The sequence below is a fragment of the Scomber scombrus genome, chromosome 4, assembly GCF_963691925.1.
Source record: "Scomber scombrus chromosome 4, fScoSco1.1, whole genome shotgun sequence".
NCBI lineage: Eukaryota > Metazoa > Chordata > Actinopteri > Scombriformes > Scombridae > Scomber > Scomber scombrus.
The window spans coordinates 7589371-7610423 of NC_084973.1; the positions used below are offsets into that span (position 1 = coordinate 7589371).

The 21053-nt window shown below is 42.5% G+C and overlaps 1 protein-coding gene across 11 annotated transcripts in view; it reads right to left on the minus strand.

Annotated features, from left to right (window-relative positions):
* The window catches only part of fbrsl1 (fibrosin-like 1), a 283201-nt gene that overhangs the window by 142954 nt on the left and 119194 nt on the right, over positions 1–21053 (minus strand). For all 11 annotated transcript variants that reach the window (XM_062418360.1, XM_062418353.1, XM_062418354.1 and 8 more), the window contains exons 3-4: positions 19395–19496; positions 14773–14808 (exon numbers count right to left, since the gene is read on the minus strand). In XM_062418360.1, coding sequence (XP_062274344.1) covers positions 14773–14808; positions 19395–19496 — 138 coding nt within the window. The remainder of the gene's footprint in view (positions 1–14772; positions 14809–19394; positions 19497–21053) is intronic.

The following is a 21053-nucleotide window of genomic DNA, read 5'->3' on the forward strand; positions in this document are numbered from 1 at the left end:
ATGTTCCATTAAAAGTCTTGGAAAAATTTAACATAATATTTTCCATGCTTCCAATGCTTTGAGGTTTAGGCAGGTTAACGCATAGTACCTCTGGGCCTTTGGCTCCAAAGCTGACGTGAGAACTTTAATGTAAATAATTCAGCAAAGGTGGGTGAGAACTCTTGGCACGGGATTAAGGAGGCTGTGCTTGCAAAAGCTGCTCTCAATCCATTCCCAAATTGTCACGGGGCCTTCTAAGAGGCAAAACAAACCCACCTTAATCTCTGCTAATCATACTTAAGCATGAATGTTTCATGTGGAAATGCCTGGTTACAATTTAGAGGCTTTTTCTTCATTCCCGGGGTAACCCTGCTACAATCCAGAAATCCTTTTGGCCACAAAAAAGACAAAATGTGATGTAGAGACATCAGATGCGGTACAGTGCACACAGCATGTAAGTAGGAGGAGGCAGAATCCCACATTACAGACACCATCTTTGTTGACTACATGAAACTCTGCAAAATGAATTCAGGCTGCCAAATTTCAAGATGCGCCAAAAGATAAAGCTATTATAAACAAGGAATAAAAAAACAACAAGGATGATAACATTGGTGATTGGCTGTGATTAACATCAGCCGTCTTACTTGTGTCTCAGAAATTCAAATTACAAGCCTGATGTAGGGACCAACCTAATATTATTATTATTCGAGACGGTGCATAACCCAACGGCGGGATGATTACATTTGACTTGCAATGATTTTCCCCCCTGCATGAGAAAACAACAGCTTGGAAAAACTAATAGACATATTCCCCAAAGTAGCTTTGTTGCTCCTGCCTTGCTTTAAATAAATCTCATCACTGTGGTGAAAAATGTTTTGATTTCTCTTGCATTTAGAAAGTGGAGATAAAAGTCAGACCCATCTGTCCCTCAACTTTGCGGGGTGCAGTGCGGTGGGTGGAGGGAAGGATTTATCACGCGCACTGTGGTAAAGTGCATCTGCATCCGCCACACTGTTCCCACTCACATCATTATCCTCATCGCCTATCACTTCCCCAGCTGAGCCCCCTTTTGGAAACAGGGGCTGAGACATCGACGGCGGGTAAACACCTTTAAAAGGATCTGACGCCCCGTAATGGAAGAAAAAACACTTCCGTATTGTTCGGGACCCCTGGCGCTGTGCTGGGCTTATGGGGAAGTAAGCCATTGTCTGGTGTCACCTAATTGGATCAAGTTTGTGCGTAGAACAGATGTGTATGCCTGGCTGAGGTAAACACTGGACCAAAAGATGCCAGGGCTGAAATTGCTCTGAAATCGTTTCAGCCTCCATAGAATGGGTTAGAATGGCAGAGAAAAATACAGTATAAAAGAACATTTGTGGCACAGTCTGAAAAAGTAATGAACACTTTCCCTTTGGTGTAGATTCAAAAAGGTCCCTATTTTGTTTTGTTCATCCAGGGGCCCAGCCATACAGTACATCTGTGCGAAAGGGAATGTGTGGTACACAGAGATTCAGAGCAAGGCTGAGGCAGTTAGCACAGCAGTGTTCATAGCGAGCGAGTGACGGTCCCTTGCAGAGGACAAATTATACCTTGGAAACCCGAGTATTGCTGATCTAATTAAGAGCTGGCAAAAGGTGTCATCAGGGTCTGACAGATTTCAGCCCTGAGTCTTCTCTGCTTGCAGCGAGCTGCTGCAAAAGTGAGAAACATCAGCATGAACAAAGAGAGATGAAGAGAGACACAGAGCGACAAGGAAGCACCATTTCCAATCAAGCATCTGCCTCCCCTCCGACACAGCTCGATTTAACCTTGAAGAGTAATGAGATCTGACTTGCTTAAATGTTAGCATTCTTAAATTATCAGGAAGTGCCTCCAAGGAGCCGATAATCACTGTGCCAAATTGCTGTGCTTGCTAATTTCATTTCTCCCTAGCATTTGCTTGCAGTTAGTGTCGATTATTCAAGAACAGGCATTTAATGCTGCCAGGTCCCAGGAGTGTTACATTAAAATGTAATAACTTGCAACATAAATGAAAACAAAAACCATTACTTTCTTCCCCCCATAACTTTCTTCCCTCCTCCCTTTTCCTCCGCAACCCTACTCCCTTCCTCCCTCCTCAATCTCTCTACTCCCTCCCTCTATGGTGGGAGTTCGAATCTAATTCTCAGCCCATCTGGCAGGCGTAATGAAGGCGGGCCGGGCTTGTGGTGCCCTGCTGCCATGGCTCGACGGAGCAGGAGGCTAGCTGGCAGATTGGGCCAGGATGAGTGGATGGGAGTCGGGGAACCTGCTGAGTGAGTAAGCCAGCCCAGTTAATCTCCTATGTGTCCCGGTGTGATCTGGGCCAAGGCCAACCACACACTGAGGGCACAGTGGCTGGGGTCTGGAGTGTGGATGGTCGTAGGCAGAAGACTGGAGGGTGAATCTGGTATTCATTTGCATTCTCTGGCATTTATAAGTGACTCTTCTATCCAAAACAACTTTCAATGAGTGAAACACTAGAATAACCTTCATTATGTAGACCGCAAGCGTCATAAACAACCAACAGTCAGTTTGAGAGTCAGAGCAAAGACTTCTTCAACATAACTCCAACTTAGCCTGTAGTAGGTCCAAGGGATGTTTTGTATTGTAAAACGACTCAGCAGCCATCTCAGACGTGAATCACGAGACAACTGCATGTGGATGTGATACTGAAAATGTTGGATATATACATCATTAACACTCTGATCCACAATGAAACAAGAGGTGAAAAATGATATCTTCTTAAATACAGCACAAGGCCAACTTGGTCAAACGTGTCAAAGGATACAGACAGTAAAATAAGTAAATTAAACCCCAACAGGTGCAGCCTCAGAGGAAACAAAAGACAAATAGTGTCTTAGCACCATCTGGCACAAGCAGAAGTGCATAAGGATTTACATATGGTCAAACATAGCAAATAACAACTGTGAGGTAGGGCAGCACACAGCATTTCAAAGTATACTGGATAGGCAGAAAGATGGGTATCTTATGTTAGTAATATACACAGTTGCAAAGAACGCTTGCTATAATTAAGAGTCTTAAATGTTATTTGTGTGTGTTTTATATATGCAAACTATATATTTTTATTTTCTGGTTTTATTTTGACTTGACAGTATGTTGAATTTGCAGTGCCGTAAAAAAATATTGCTCCATTAAAAATGTGTGATATATTTCTACACTATCTCCCAGACATGCTGAAACCTCATGCTGCGAGTCAGGCATCTGCCAAGGGGAACAGCAACTGGGAGAGAGCCACTGCTAGACACTGGAAACCCCATGCAATTATGATTAAGCTCCTTATCTAAACACAAACTCCTCTACAATCGCTGCGATCTGCCTACCGTGTGTGAAAGCACGTAGGGGGGAAGTAGCACGACAGCCAAAACCCTGGTGAGAAGCCTGCAGTAGCAAACACTGGCCTGTGTGTGTGTGTGTATGTGTATGTGTGTGTAAATGTATTTACCAATGCACTTTACCAAGCCAAGCTGCTATGACCTTAAGAAGCCATATTTTGTTTGCGCTCCAGTCAGCACACCCAATGCTAGTTGAGCACATCGCAGGAAATCTGTACCTGCTCAGTGCCTCTTGTTTGCCCAAAAGGCAAACCACAGCATAGGCAGCGCAACATAGAGGCTGCGCAGCCCAAACTGAAGGCTTTTAGCGTTGGCAAGGCGTTGGAGAGACAGCGAAAGATAAAACAAAAATTTGATAGGCGGATAGAAAAAAAAACTCATCTACGACAACATAGCAGGAAGCTGGGCTGACAAAAACAGCAGGTTTTGGCCTCTGGAGAAACCACAACACTGTCATTAACAGTTACTCTCCTCATAAACACACCAGCATCAGCTGGAAGTATAATTGCCCCTGCTTCTCCTGTAATCTTATACCTTACCTGCTGTTACTGTCAGACACCTTCTCCACTGAGAGAGACAGAGAGACAGCGAGAGAGACACACAGAGGGGAGGAGGAGGGGCTGTGGTGAATGTGTGTGTGTGATGAAGTTGGAGGCAGGGTAGGTGTTGCTTGTGTACTGTCAGATACAAAGTAAGGAAAGTAAGATGAGGGGTGTAGAGAGAGAATAAAAAGGAGAAAATGCCAGAAAATCAAATGAGTGTGTGTTCCACACTGAAATCCCAGGAGCAAGGCTCAGGGGCTGCCATGGAGGGAAATCATGTTCTTTTCGTTGAGTGATTAGAAGACGAGTGGCAGAACATGACCTACTTAGTATAACTTTTTTGTACAGGTTTTTGGAAAAGGTACTCATGCAGGAAGAGTCAGAGAGGCAGGTGGGGGCTTTAACCCTAATAGATTCATAGAAACATTAGAGATAGCAGGAATAAATGCTAGGGGGTGTTTGTGAATATGGAATTAAGTCTCTTCATCTCGTGACCTCTCAAACTCAGACAAGGGCTTGCAGTCATCCTGTATGCTTTGGCTTTGCAGCCAAAAAGCAAAGATGGATGCGTTTGATCGTGCAGATATGCAAGGGTAAAATGCAAAACAAAATATGAATTAAACATCATCTGACACCATCTAAAGGCTACAAGCGGAGGTTTTAGTACCTTTAAAATTAGCCTGGAAAGTGTAGTGGGAGGTGTGAATATTGAGAGCAGGAAAAATCTGTGATTGAAAATGTCAAAGTGTTGTTTAGTTTCTCTGCCCTATTACAAACCCATACTGGAAATCCACTGAGGCCACGAAAAAGGAACGTTTTAGCTCTGCTGTAGAAATGGGCTTGCCTCTGGCTCTTCTTAATTTCAGCCTTTGTTTGTGCAGCGTTGGGGAGCTCTTGTGGGTTTGCGGGAGACCCGCAAGCCTTTTGTCTCATCAGTAGAGGTGGTTTCTGCTTGGTGCCTGCAGCGATCTGTTGGCGTATGCCTTTTGTTCTACCTCTCCATGCGAGATTTGGCCACGGGTTGCGGATAACAGGCAACACAGCAATCACAGGAACACCACTGTTTGTTTCCCCTACAACAACTGTTAGCGCTTGGGGAAGTGGTGTGGAGTGGGAGATGACGCTGTGAGACTGAGAACATCGCGAGACATTTGGAGATCCATTATGGCAGCGCTTTGCTGCACGAGAAAAACAAACCACAAAACCAAATAAAACAGACACGGCTATCTTTCTTGGATTATGACTGCGAATTCTGGATAACCAGGAAGACATTATGGGTCGGGAGTTCCATAAGCTGTGTGTCTTGAGTCTGCCTCAAAAAACAACCACAACGAAACCGGTCCACCAAAACTGACAACTGGACCACATTAACCATTAAGCATAAACTCAATCCTGGAAATACTGCACACAAACACAAAAGAACTCAGTCACCAATTGAAACTCAACACACTCGCTTCCCAAGTAGAAACCATCTTGAATGAAAACAAAACTATGAAAGAAACCATACTGGACGTCCAGAGCGACAGCATGCACAACTATTCTATACCCACAGGAGTAACAGAACAACCTCAAGACAACCGGGAACAAGCAATGACTGACATACAATGTAACCACATTCACTGCAGCTGAGCCACAAACAATAATAGACCAAGACCTATTGTTGCCAAATTTGAACTTTCAAAGCAAAAAAAAACTTGTTAAAAAATGAAAGGGAACATAAAGAAACAATTTACAGGATGAATAACAAATATGCATGGGAAATCCAAGACAGGTGAAAGATGCTACTCCCAATTCTCAGACAGTATTGTGAGAAGGGAAGAGTCGCACTGACAGGAGATAAATTGTACATAGACAGACAACTTTAACAAGACAGCACCACCACCTGACTGTAACTTCACTATCTAACCATCTATCTAATGTATGTATGTATGTATGAGTGTGGATGATGGATATGTAAATGTAAGATAATTAACTGTATGTATGTAAAAAACTAATATAACTCATGTATAAACTGAACTACAAACATCTGTATATGTATGTACGAAAATAGATATGGATGCAAATACTGTGCCTGGATACGTGTGTATGTGTGAGTATGTGTATGTATATGTGTGTGCATGTGTGTACAGATCTCACTGTGCACAAGATCTTGTGTGATATTTCTGTGTGCAAGATCTCGTGGCCAGATCTCGTTGAACATGGTGGGAGCTGCTTCACTGAAGGCAGCACCAAGCCTGTATCAGGAACTTGTGAATAGGCATCAAATCGATCCAAATTGATACCCAGTCCTACATCTCAACAATCAAAGTCTCAATGAGGAACATCGATGATCCACAAACTGTAAACAACATCTTCAGAAAATACTACTGTGACTTAAGCACTGACAACAAGGGGGTAAAAATTTGAAATAGAATTAATATAGAAAGTACTGCTGTTCAGCACTGCTTAAAATAAATAAGGACCCAGCTTAATACACACCTACATCAAAATAGTCAGCAAAGCACTAGCAACCCAAATTCAATCAGTTATCGCATCCCTAATTCACCAAAATCAAACAGGATTTATTAAAGTCAACATTAAACAAATAAAATACACTGTATTTTCAAGCTAAAAAATATATCTCACCAAAATGATTCTTAAACGATAATCCTTTCAACTAAATGTTGAGAAGGCATTTGAAAAAGTACACTGGACATTTCCTGTTAAAAAAATGGCTTTGGAGTGTCATTTATACAATGGATTAAAACATTCTACAATTAACCAAGGGCAATCATTCTGACTAACAACCTAATATCACAAACCTTTACATTCCACAGAGCCACCAGACAAAGATGTCCACTCTCACCTTCTCTATTTTCACTTTTTATCAATTAATATACCAAAACATCAATACCACAGGCATCTGAATCAATAAGAAAATACATAAAATATGCCTATATGCAGATTATTTATATTTCTACAAAATCCAAACAATGAATAAATACACCATTCTACCAATACATGGAGATAGCTCTGATGCTACATCACAAATCCCCCATGTACTACTGCTGGCAACATCACATATTTAGGTATAAAGTTTACTTAAATTGAAAACAAAAACAACTTGAACAGTTCAATTTGAGTATGCTCAACAATTTTCAGATCTACTCTGCTGCCGATGAGTTAATGCCACAACACAAGCATAAATGCACATAAAGGCATGTACATGGGGAGAGGAAAGGATGATAAAAAGGAAAGTGGAATAGGGAAAAATGAATGTGTATGTGTATGAACAGAAAGATTTAATATCACTAAACCAAACCCATCCTTCCAAACCCAAACAGACTATGCCCTCTGCTTTTTTATTCATTTCTTTTAATTATTTAGTTTTTGTTGTTTCTTTCTTGTATTCACATGCTGTCCTCTGTTACCTATCTGTGTACTATTTTATGTTTTGTAAACCGATATCATCTCCTGTTGCCTCTGTATTTGTTAGTATGTCTGTACTGTCTATATATTTATGCACTAAATGGTGAATTTAAAAAAAAAAAACATAAAAACATGTGTCATGAAGAAGGGAGAGTGAAAGAGATTTTTTTAGTCCTGCCCAAACTAAAATGGCTTCCTCTGGATTCCTTGGGGTACATTGGCAATGCTGCAAAGCCTGCTTCTTTAAATGACTAATATTACACTTGTGGCACTGAATTAATAAGCTGCAGCATGATAAATCTCTATGATTTATTATGTTCCCTCCAGTGTATAATCAAGTTGAAGGAGAGAGTGAGAGAGAGTCAGACAGAGGGAGATTGGAAGAGACAGAGACATAGCTGGATCTGAATTGAGACACAATAGATGAGGCCCTTCCTCTGCACAGCTGAATGGACGGGCTTACATAGCTTTGAATGAAAAGTGTAAAACAGTCAGCCACCGAAATCAGTGGGTGGTGTTTAGCAGAAGGAAGGTGATTAAAATACCACAAAGTTCAATGTGCAGCACGCCGTGAAATATGACATATGGAACTGCCAAAACAGAACTAGCAGACGTTCTTTTCCCCCCAAAACGGTATTTTTCTTTTGGAAGCATGACTTACCCATAAGGGTGGTTTATGAGAATATCACACCTCTATGGAAGTCTCATCCCACAATCCACGGGAGGCTTTCTCTCCCTCCTGCCTACTTCTGGTGGGCTGCCATCGTATTCTTTCCTCGTTCCCAGATAGATGTTTGTAATTGGAGCTCTAATTTATGATCGGGCCTTGGTGCAGGATAATGATATGGAGCATTGTAATTTGCTGATGCAAATTGTACGTTATAATGGGGAGCCATAAAAGCCCCAGCAACATCTCGGAGACTTGCCAAACACCCTGAGCGTTCATTACAGCCCTCATTAAAACATCCACGTCGGCATTGGGAGCTCTTACAAATGGAAGGAGCATGTAATTGCTGCTTGATTGTGGTATATGTAACATATGATAAAGTGGAATTACCACTTTATTTGTCTACAGTGTCTGTGAAACTTAATGGGGAGAAAGCCTGCAGTAAACAAATCCTCAGAGCATTTTTTGATTGTTACATTATAGGGCTATTTGTTTAAAGTAGGGCAAATGTGAGTTAGGGGACAGTGCATCCAGGACAAACTAAGAGTGATGATAATCAAGGCTGGGCTTAGGGGGGTAAAACTAATGCTTTTACCCATGAGAGACTGTGTTTCATTTGGACTAACTCCAACATGGGTGATAGCATAGGGATTCGTCTGGGAATACATTAACTGGATTTAATATAAGAAAAGATCAGTATTGTACTCTTTCATTACCAGGCACCAAAGTCATCATCATACATTTGCTTTAAGGGTGGTGAAACTAGATTGGAAAAGGTTACAATGAACCATTGAAGGCACCTTTCGTGGAAACGTATTTTGTACTAATGCTGATCTTGGCCTTTGGAGTATAGCTTCTAGCCATTTCCAATCGTTGATCTCAATTCAGTCCTAACGAAGGGGTATGTGGAACGCGGCGAAGCTGAACGTCCCAGCTCTTAAGCAGCCTTAAGAGCAAAGCCAAGTGGCAAAAGCAATTAAGAGTTCATTTAGAACAACTGAACTATGCTGGCGCTGTTTTTTCGGTGGCCTGGTCAACACTAATTCACAGTGTCGCCTTTTTATTCAAATGACCTCTCCCTGAGTCCCCTTTGTGTTGGTACTGTTCTAATGCATCTCCATTAGAACAAAACCTGAGCTGCATTACTGAAAATGTACTTTCCCTCCTCAACTCTGAATGATAGCAGACCTCCACTGCCATAGCTGTGTGTGCTCAGCCACTGGAAAAGGATTTTCAGCCGTGTCATTCAGCCGGGGCCCCAGAAGCCTGCAGCCTTTATCTGCAGACCCGTTGATTGATGTGTTGTGGGCCCTGCTGTGGTTAACAGCAATTTTTATCTGTTGCTAGCGGCAACAGCCTAGGTCCCTGATGTGCAGAAAGCAGCAGGGCCCAGGATCTGAAGCTGGACCGCACACAGGGATAAACAAATAGGTTTTTCAATGCGGACAGCCCTCATAGAGAGGCCCCTGACAGGCAGCGCCCCACCCCAAGGCCAGGACAATGTCAGGGCCCCAGCCCACTCCTGCTGGGCTCTTGGTTTCCTTCACTAATTTTCACCATGTGCAGAGCCGGTGGTATGGAGACACCTGCACACCCCACTGAAAAGTAAACAGAGGAAGAGACAGAGAGAGTGAAATACAGAAAAGAGAATCACAGAGAGACTCACAGAAAGGAAGTTAAGAGGTTTCACAAACTGTGGTGGAAGAAGCTGGATGGCTTTCTGTTAATGCTCTGTGTGCTGTCATTAGTGATAGCCACAAAAAAAATCTTGCTGCAAAAATTATCCTAAATATAAGATATAATTTATACTCAATTTCCTTTCAATCGCTGTGTTTAACATTTAATCCAGGGAATCTATGTCATTTTGTTAAATAAAGCGTGACGCTTTTAATGGCTTCTATTATAATTAAGTAACATAATCCTTGTATTCGATAAAGATCTTGTAAAAAGCCTTGTCACTCAGACAGGGGAGTGTATTTGCTACAATGTGGAGGTCGTGAATGCCAAATCAATTAAAACAGGCTGTTTAAGAATGCACAAATGACTCTGAGATGGCTCTGTTTAGAGTGTAGACTCATTTAGCGTTAAATATGATTATGACAACCCGAGCTGGGGAAATGAAGGAACGGGTGTGTCTGAGAGCTCCAAGCACTCTCGCTTAACCCAAACACTCCGGCTAAGGTTTTACTCCCTGACATCGCAGAGATAAACCTTCCCAAAACAGACTAGTCAGATTATACTGTCACAGACAAAGCTCTATGCTTTTATCGTGCGTGAAAACATGAGCTGTGGCTTGGCCTTGGGTGGTTTTAAACGATGGGGGGTGGGAGACTGAATCACTTCATCTGAAAGGAAAGGGAGGTGTGTTGTCTTTTTCACTTAGCTAAAACGTCTCCTCCTCTATACAGTATATCCAGCCCAAGGGGTAGTGACAGGATGGGCAGATAGTTGCAGTGAGATTTTTTGACATTTTCTCTGTCTCTTGCAGCCCGTATCTCCCAGGAGCAGAGGGGGATGTTGGGTTCTTTATCAAGGAGCCCCTGAGAGGATGATAAATCGCCAGAGCCTGGGCCCATCTCCTGCTGGAACAACAAGCAGGTAGCGGCGCAGGAAACACGGCACAGATATTGTCTCCCAAACACAGCCGAGGCTATAATGAAGCCTGCACAAAGCAGACAGGAGAGAGTCTGCCTGATAAACAATTCCATATCCAGTCTTCCACAGAGAGCGAGATAGCGAGTCTCAGTCCTGCTGCTACATATCGCTACTGGACTCAATGGTCCAGAGATTAGCCCTCACCCGTGAATGGGGAATGAAGGGTAGGTGGGGGCAGCAGGTGGCGGGAAATGATTTCAGGTCCAGCAATGTCATCAACTGGAAAAACACGTGTTTAGAACAAATAACTGAAGGGAGGTCGCAGTTTCCCTACCAAGTGAAATCAGTTTGTTGAGACAGAGCATGGATCTGTTATAATGCAGTTGATTATATATTAATAATGATTATATATGTGTATAATTAATCAAGTGTAAAGCAGTTATCTAATAAAAGATTAATAATAATAAAATAATGATATAGTAACACTTAACACTATTAACACTGGTTTGCTATTAGTGTACACACACACACACACACACACACACACACACACACACACACACACACACACACACACACACACACACACACACACACACACACACACACACACACACACACACACACACAGTGTTTTAGTTTCCCATTGTCATGGCCAGTATTTTCAAGCTAATTTGAAAAAGACAGTCTCCAAAAACAAATCCTAAAATGTGTATGAGTATTCAATCAATCAGCAAAAAGTTTATGCCACGAGAAGCTTAATAGTAATAAATATTTGCACCAGCTTGCAGAAACTCATATCAATTCACTAAAAAGCACTATCAATACCAACATTTGGATTTAATTAGCATTCAGTTAGCAACGTTGTAACTGTCACTTAGTGATGAAATATTAGTTAGGCAAATTTTCTCTGTTAGTTTTCTTTTTAAAGAAACAATAAAGGGAAGAAAATGAGATGAAACAAAGTGTAATAGAATAATGAGGATACATGATGACGGCTACATGCTATGTTTCTGCAGAATCTGTACAGATGATGTACTGAGTTATATAACATAGTATGTGCAGCATTTTTTTGACTGATTAATTCAGCTATAGCATACAATGTGTTGTCTATGTAAGCATTTCAACACAGCATAAAGGTATTTGCTGAGTCTAAAACACTCTGCTGGCTCCAATTTTCCCTTTTCATGAGTCTGGCGCTAAAGCACCAATGCTTCCTTTACATTCCTGCGTAAACCATTCAAATGAGGCCATTCAAGCCTGGCAGGCAACATAAGAGAGGAGACATATGGACGCATCAACGCCCCCACAGAAGTAGAAAACAAACTGTCAGGAGAAATAGCCATTTCTACCTATTAGTGCCTTGTGACAGATAACCAGCCTCCATCTACCAGCTTGATTTTTTGATTGTTTGTGGAGAGAAAGAGCAGTATATGGCGATCAGTGCCAGGGGCCGGCCAGCAGATAGCCCCATCCGTACTGTTGGCAGCTAGTGCTGCTGCCTTCACTTCTACGCCTGCCTCATTGAACCTCCCAAACCCCCTCCCCACCTCACAAACAGCCCTACACCCACATACCGTACATAGCCTCTGTCTTCCTCTTCCTCCAGCCATAACACTCTAACCAGCCCCTGGCCTTATCCTTGTCCTACTCCTCCTCCCATACTCATTCAGCCTCTGCCTGCAGTTCCTTGGAGGCTGCCGACCCCCTCCCCCCTTCAAAACCATCATACTGTAAAGCCTAGAAGCACTTACAGATAAGGAGACCCCTGAAATCAAGCGGGCCCGGCAGCAGAGCAGATTGAGAGTCAGAGCTCAGCACCCAGGAGGTGCCCAGAGGCTACAAACGCTGCAGATAGCACCACTGGATAGCCAGAAAGGGGAGCCAGACAACATGAAACTTCCTGCCCTTGTTACTGGACTTCGCTTGCACAATGCCCCCGCCCCCACACCACCATGCCCCCTCTACATCCATTTCTGCCCTTTCCCTGTGACTCCCCCTTCCTCCTTTCAGATAAAGAGAAGGCCTCGTTCCCTGCCGACTCAAACTGACAGCTCGAGCCAAAGGGCTCCACACGCTTTTTTGGAAGGTCTTGTTTGTTTTCATCCATCTGTGAGCATGCAGCCGCTGGGGAATAGGAATGTGACATGTTCTATTAAAACAAAATTTTAAAAAAAGATCGCACAGAGATCAATGTCTTTTGAAGTTAAGCTTTGTTCAGCGCTTTAACTGCAGTCCTTTGAGGCAGATTAACGATGACAAACCATTTATAGTTGTTTTGTTTGTCTGGATGATTGCTTCCAAGCTGCAATAAGAACTGCCATATGCCACTCATCAGCTAAAAGTAGCACACTTTAAAGAATGTTCCTCTTATGAGTTCCCCTTTAAGCAAAGGACATAAAGGACGACCGCTGTCTCTATTACCCAGAGACTAGACACATCACTGAAACAATGGGAGGGGAAGAGCGCAAATGTACGGTTTGAAAACGCACTGGGGCAAGGCAACAGATGCTTTCAAGGGATAAAAATAGTTATGCTCTGACAATTTTTAAGAAAGTGTATGTTTGAAAAGATTGGGCTGATGGTTTTCAAGGCATCACTGAATATTCCTCTCAGGCACATTTACCTTGAACAATACTCACAAAAGAACATCTCATTGACTCCTTATAATAGCCAATAATGTAATAACTGCCAATAATATGATCATTTTTCCATCTGTAATGTAATAACTGCCAATAATGTAATACAATTTCTGGCACAATAACATTATAACTTTTTGTGCAAAATGTAATAAGTTATGAAATTATTGACTGATTATTACATTATGAGCTGGGTAAAAAAAAAAAAAAAAAAACACATAACAAGAAGAGCATATAATGTAACATACTTATATCACTATGTTTAATTGTTATTCATTATCAATTGTCAATCAATTGTCAGACGTCCGTAACACTTAATTTTATTGTTGATTCTTTCAAAGAGCTGCTCAAAAACCTGACCAACTCTGAGAAAACACACACACACACACACACACACACACACACATGCATGTATACTCACGTACACATTTGTGCACGTGATGATGTTTTTCAGAATACTGTTCTGTGAGCTCACATTATGTGCATGCACCTGGTTTGTATGTGTGCAGGTTTTGAAACTAATTATCTAGACTAATTTGAAACTAGTCTACATATTTCACAGAATAATAGTGAGACTCTATTAAATGTCCCCAGCATTGACACATCTAGATTGAGAGATAACTCAATACTGTTTGATAAGATTTCTGTTGGTAGGTACTGACCTCCAGGCTCATTGACACTGTAGTGGATCCTGGAGATTAGCCATAGAATGAACTTTAGGGTGAGCTAGAGGGCCAGGCTCACGGTTATGTTCTCACTATATGTTTCCCTCTGTAAATAATTTGACCATGTCCCCTGCACATACTCAAAAAGCGGCATTCCATCCACACAAACTCTGAATGATCAAGGTCAAGCTCTGCATTGTACATGTCATTGGTATTATCACATTGTCATACATAGAAAATAATTATCCTTCAGTTAGTTATAGTCAGTTAGATTCCTTAGAATGATGTCACAAACGTGTATATTCTCTTGCACTAAGTATATAAGAAATGTTAATCTATGTGCATGAATCTCAACTTATGAACTGTATTTTTTTATTTATTACTTTATTGGCAGTAATTATAATAATGGCAGTTATAACATAATTGGCTGCTACACTCCTTTTAATGCACATGTCAGCCAACAAATCACCAGACATGTTTAACTGCTATTGCTCCTCCTGTACGTGTAAATGCACATGCATTTCTGTCGAGGTGAGAAATTGTATTTATTGCATATATGCGGGGGCTTTTAAAAGGCTTTAAGGCATATTGTCGGATATGTGAGCAAAATGATCTTCCATTGACAGTCACTGGAGGAAGATATAAAACTCTTGACAGCCAAATTGCAGCACCGGCAAATGGCTCTGATCGATGCCAATAAAACGAGGCCCTTTTCGCCAAGGTAGCGCAGAACACCTTCCCACAATTTAATCAGTCAGTCAGCCAGAATTAATGTTCCTAATATCATGATTTCTCCATTACTCTATTTAACATAATTAAAATGTCGAGTGCCGGGGCCATAAAGCGGGTCGTTGGAGATTGTAATTCTGCCGTAAAGCTATGAAGCATGAAAATGTCACTTACCGAGTAGCCGCGGCCTGACAACGAGTGAGTGGAACTCTGTAGGGAGAGAGAGGAGAACAGGGATGACCTTTAAGGAGCGTTTCACTCGCTGACACAGACATGATGAAGCAGCGCTGCTTTAATATCAATATTCACGTTAACCTTTTACCCGCCCCGCCATGTACCCCACACCCGCACACCACTCCCATACATTCTGGTCTCCACCACAGGGGTAGCTGAGCGCCCCCCCCCCCCCCCTATAAACATAATCACGGCCTGCTGAGAGACTTAATTTGAACTGTCTTAGGAATACACTATGAAACACCATGATTATTTGGTAAAACTATAATTAAAATTGTGCACAACGGTGATTTTAAAGGTACACTAGGCAAGATTTATTAGTTGGTGTATGTAAACAGAGATTTCGAAGTTGGCCCCTCTTCCCCAGCTCAACCACAGCGAACTGTGAAGATAAACGAGAGAGAGAGATAGAGAGAAAGAGAGAGAGAGAGAGAGAGCAGTGGTGCTGGAGCTCCTGCACACACACACACAGACACACACACACAATAATACAGGTGATGCGCAGCAGTTCAGGTCCATATTAAGTGTCAACACATATTTGTTTGAATTCACCTGTTTCTGTGGTGTCGAGAGTGCCGTCTGACATTGATAGACACATGAGTGTGAATCCATCATTTGCATTAGTAGATAATATAAAACACACCTTGCTACAGAAATTGAAGTTTTTTTTGGAGTAGGTAACCACCCAGATTCCCCGGTTGTTTAACATGTCATCTCCTCTTATTCCATCTTATGATTTACCATGTATTTGTTTTGCCCTCAAAACAAACAAACATAAACATGAATAAGAGTGGCATCAACAAGGATTTCTGGACGACCAGGGAGATTTATTTAAATATAGTGCACATTAAAAGAAGAGATTGTTTTCAAAGTACTGTATATGCTTTACAGAAAACGTTATGTCATGTTCATCATTAAACATTTGATGAACATTTTGTGCTGCATTTTGTGTCTTTTTAAAAATGGTGACTGTTCAATTTTGTGACCAAACCAAATGTTCTTTCTGTTATATACGCCCCTTTTGTACTCAGGATAAATATCTCTTTGTGGTTTTAGGGAGGTGATTTGGCCGATCAAGCTCCTCCTGCGTTTTCTAATGCAGTTCTCTAAATGCTGAACAAGAACAGGATGGAGACAGAAAAGGCTGGGTTTTGTCCTGTTCTCTGGCTCTGTCTGTCAGCGCCCAGCACGAATACCAATCTCCAAATCCCTCCCTCCACTTCCACTTTTCACTGCTTTTATTCCTCTGTCTAGATTGGCAATTTCTCCCCCCCTGGTCTCTGGAGGGGACTTTTCTGCTAGACCAATTTCATCCATAGTTCCACCTTCAATCCAAACGACCTCCCCCACACCTTCACCACGACTGCCTCCCTTGTTTTGCACCCTCCCAGTGCCCCTCATCCATTCTCCCACACCTGCTCTAGGCCTCAGCCCTCATCAACGCCTGTGTGCCCCTCTGATTTCGCAGGACGACTCCTGTGGTGACGATTAGGGAGGAGTCCTGCCACGAACCGGAAAGCAGGCTCTGCGGGAATCAAAAGGCTATTCCCCGCTCTGTTCAGCCTCTCTGCTCCCTTCACTTTCACGACCAGAGAGGAGGCCAAAGAAGAGGGGAGGAAGATCTGCACAGAAGGCAAGAATTTGTGGACACAAAAGGGCCAAAAGTGTGTTCAAGGGGGGAATGTGGTCTGTTGTCTGTGTGTGTGTGTGTGTGTGTGTGTGTGTGTGTGTGTGTGTGCACATTGTGAGTATATGCATGTGTTTGTGTGTGTGAGTGCATATGTGCATAGGTGGTAGGAGGCCAAGGCCATTTGGAATTAGCCTTACTATGTAGAGTTCATTCAACTAGGAGCATTCTGAGTAAAAAGAGAGGCTTATTTAAATGATAATGAGGGACAATCCATTGGATTTAGTGCTGGTGAAGGGAGGAATAGAGGGGAGGGAAAGGGGGGATCCATTAAAACGCCAGCGGTTCATAAGCCATAGGGTCGGCATACAGCTAAACACTCTCTCTTAAAAGCCATTATACATGGCTCTCAATGGATTTCTGCAGCGCTTAGGACTTCAAAAGGATTTAAGAACCCGCCCCAGAGAGGGAGTGTGGGGGAGGGAGGTAGGACGAGTGTGTGTGTTTGTGTGTGCATGTGTGTGTGTGTCTGCGTGGTGATTATGGTGGTTGGTGGCGAGAGGGATGGGGCGGATGCTGGCAGCATTTAAGGGTTAACTAAACAGCTCCGGAGAAGAGAAATGTTGCTAAATCCACCCCCTAATCCTCTCCCCATTTTCATGCCCCCTCCTCCACTCTCCTTACTTAAAAAAAAAAAGAAAAAAAAGAGAGAAAAAAAAAACAAGTAAAAAAGAAAAACATGGCAACAACAGGGGAGGGTCCAGTCCATCTTTTTCCCAACCCAGACTATTGGTTTTTGTCGTCGAAGGGAGAGGCGGGCCAATGAGAGCTAGCTGGAGCATGATGAGGCTGGGGATGCAAGCATCTATGCCCTCTGTGGCAGGGAAATCAGGTAGGTGGGTGGATTTGGGTACATGTGGGTGGGTGTGGGTGGATACGGTGGGGGTGGGGGTGGTAGAGACCCTGACAGCACAACTGCCGCCCTCTCTTCTGCAGGACCCAGATGCAGTGGAACCCACCCCCTCCACCACCTCACATTTCCCTAATCCCTGTGTGGCTTAGTGCCGGGGCACCGCTGCACCACAGGCACAATTACCTAGTCAAAATAAACAGATAAAGACCCAACCATGGCAATGAACAAACAGCATCCCCTGCATTTTTTTTTTTTTACCCCCTGCTTCCAAATTGATGCATGACTGTTTTTACAGGCAGGCAGGCGGATGCGTCCGCATGTCGCATTCGTCTCTATTTCCTTTGGCGGTAAGACAAGAGAAATCCATTTTACTCGTTGCCGACGCTGCATCATTAGTTAAGAGCTCCTAAAGCTGGGGACCCACTTTGATGTGGTGGAGCATGTTTTACGAAAATTAGTAGAGCTCTCGGTGCGGTGGCGGAGATTTCATGGAGCTGAAAAAATTAGAAATATAGGAGAAGACGGTGACACGGTGTTGGAAAAGAATCTTGCTGTGTGTTCCATGGCCTTCACTTAGTGGAAAACAAGAGCCAGCTGAGAGAGAGAGAGACAGACAGACAGACAGACAGACAGACAGACAGACAGACAGACAGACAGACAGACAGACAGACAGACAGACAGACAGACAGACAGACAGACAGACAGACAGACAGACAGACAGACAGAGAAATAGCAAGACATGCAGAGGGAGCGAGATGGATAGATATGGATGGCATGGCTACAACGATCAGTGTCTGTGCGCCATTTATTTGGCTGAAGATTAGAGAGACATGCCACATCTAACACCGTCGGCGATTACAGCACGCAATTTTCAACAGTACCCTCCCTCACCAACACCACCTCCACCACTTCCACCCTCACTCTACCACCCCCCTACCTCATCCGTCGCCCCCCTCCTTCTCATTCTTGTCGTATATCCCTGTCAGAGCTGTCAACTGGCGTCGGTCTTTTATCTGACAAGCCCGCCTCTTCCTCCTGACTTTTTCATTAAAAGACATCCTTTTACACAAATTCAAGAGAAATAGTGCGAAGGGGAAGAGGGGGGAGGGTGCACGAGAGAAACAGAGCAGCAAGGCTCAGAAAAAAAGGATAGAGATGGGTAAAATTAGGCTGGGTGATTTTTTTTTTTTTTTTTCAAATCAGGGTGGGTTTTCAATTGGAATGCTGAAAAGCTTAAAACAATGTATTTAATAAGTTCATTAAAATCTTTTTCTTTCCATCATTTTACCCCTGCTGGAAAAGGAAGCCTGCATATTTTTTTCTCCCCCCTTCTTTCTTTCTCTCTCTCTCTCTCTCTCCTCCTGCTGCTTTCGTCAGCTAAATGAACAGCCTGATTGAATTTAGTTAGGTTTGGGAGGCCTGCTTGACAGGCATTAGTTAGGAAGCATATTTCTACATTCATTTAAAATGAGCCGCTTGGGATTTTGCATAAATTCTCATTACTTCCCCTGTATCTAAATTGCATTATTTCATCCCTTACGCTGAACCAATGCCTGGCCTCCATTTTCCTTTGCCACCTACTCATCCTCTAAATGGGCTGGCATATGGATGCCGGCGCAGGGATAATTGGAACAGTATTTTTAACTCATTCCATTCTGGGGTCGGTGAGGTCGGCCCACACCTGGCTGAACCGCGTTAGGTCATGTCTGCGTTTAACTGCGCCATGCTTTAAATAATACCAGGCCAACTAGGTGATGCTGTGTGACCGGCCTAATCATTCCTGTCCATGAGCTGCCAGCCAACCCGTTTTTTCCCAACGCACAGGGGATTTATGAGGTGAGAGCTGGAAACAGCAGGAGCTACTGCACCAGATGCCCTCTGATCCCAGTCTCAATATTGCTGTCGTCCACCCACTCTCTATGCCCCACCTCAGAGGTCCCCTGCCTTGGCCTCTGAAAGTGGATAGTGTGGCTCTCTGTAGGAGGTCTGTGAGAAAGGGAAATGTCTCGTCCAAGGTCTCACCTCACTGAGCTGCTCCTTGGAGTTGCTCCTGTGCGGTCGACTGAGCTCCTGCACCGTTTCATCCTCGCTGACTTTGACTGGACGTAGCGCCAAAGGTTTGATCTGCAGTGGACACAAAAAAAAGGATGTCTTTGTCATGCCATCTTACCTCATTTCAAACTGCTACATCTACAACTAAGGAATATATCACGAGAAGCAGTGATTTGTGGTGACTACACTATGTGCTAGAAGCTCCAATATCACTGTAAATCCCTGCAGAGTGGTTTATTACTTTCATAAATTTGCAAAAAAGAATAACATTGTTATTAGAACACCATAACAGTGTTGGCTTGACAGTTTAATACCATGCGCTTTACATTACTGTGAAACTAAATGTTTGCCAAAATTACACTATCATGTAGATTTGCTCATGTATACACGTATACAGGTGTAACCCTAACCCCTAACCCAGTATACATACACATTCAGATGTAACAACAGTACATTTGCAAGAAAAATATATTACTATTATCCATCTGAGCATGTTTTTTTCACAACATACAGGAGCATATATCTAATTATTAATACATGAGGAGCCAATAAACACATCAATAGGAAACAAAAATAAAATGTTTTTGCTGACTCATCTGTCCTGGAAGTTTGTTGTTTACCACCAGCACATGAATGCACTGCTATGCAACAACATGTTGCCCTAATGAATCTTTAATAAAACTGAGCACTATGTCCATTGTGGTGCATTACATTAATTGATTTCATCCCTTGTTGAATGTACAGATATCTATGTGGCTGCCCAGAATCCCCATAATGGTAATGCAGAAACCCTAACCCATACATGTACAATAACACCAGTGCAGTTGTTTTCTACTTACTAATCATTAAACAGTAGAAATGTGGCTAATATTAATGAGCTATAATTGAATAATTGTATGATATGATGTTATTTGAATTATTAATTCGATGAAATAAAGCTTAGAATTTAGGTAATACGCTTGGTTTCTTCTCAAAACAAGAGCAGAGTTTTTTGGATTGTACATTGATATGTATATGACCTCTCACACATTCATAGATTTGAGTTTGAACATCAATAGTACAACAATGTTTTAACCAGGGGACACAAAGTTAAGTTATAGATGCCATCTTATTTCCTGCCGTTCTGTGATCTGTAAACAACGCCGCAAGTTGGGTAGCTATGCATAACAACACAGCATAATAACAATGGCTTCAACTGACTTTCAATGGGTCCTTGTACTCCTAACCTGAGGGAAACACAAAGTCGGTGTGTTGCCTCACAGCTCAGTGTCAGTTTGTGCTTTGGTTAAATGCAAAGCAGAACTGGCTGTAGCAAAAACACCTGCAACACTAAACCTCAACCCACTGCGGCTAGTGATACCATCCTACAACAATAACACAGCATCAATACTGTAGTAAATCCAACTGTGATTCACTATTATAGTACAAATTCCTCCATGAATTCTGTTGCATCTTTTGTGAATTGTGTAGAATTTGAAGGAATTACTCCTGTAATTAGTATTATCCAGTTCTGATATGATGGAGGTTCCTTCCTGTTCCATGTTTTGCACATGCAATAATAATAACGTTTGCATAAATGCAACAAACAGATTAAAGCTTTGTTTATATTTGTGTGAGACACCGTGGAGC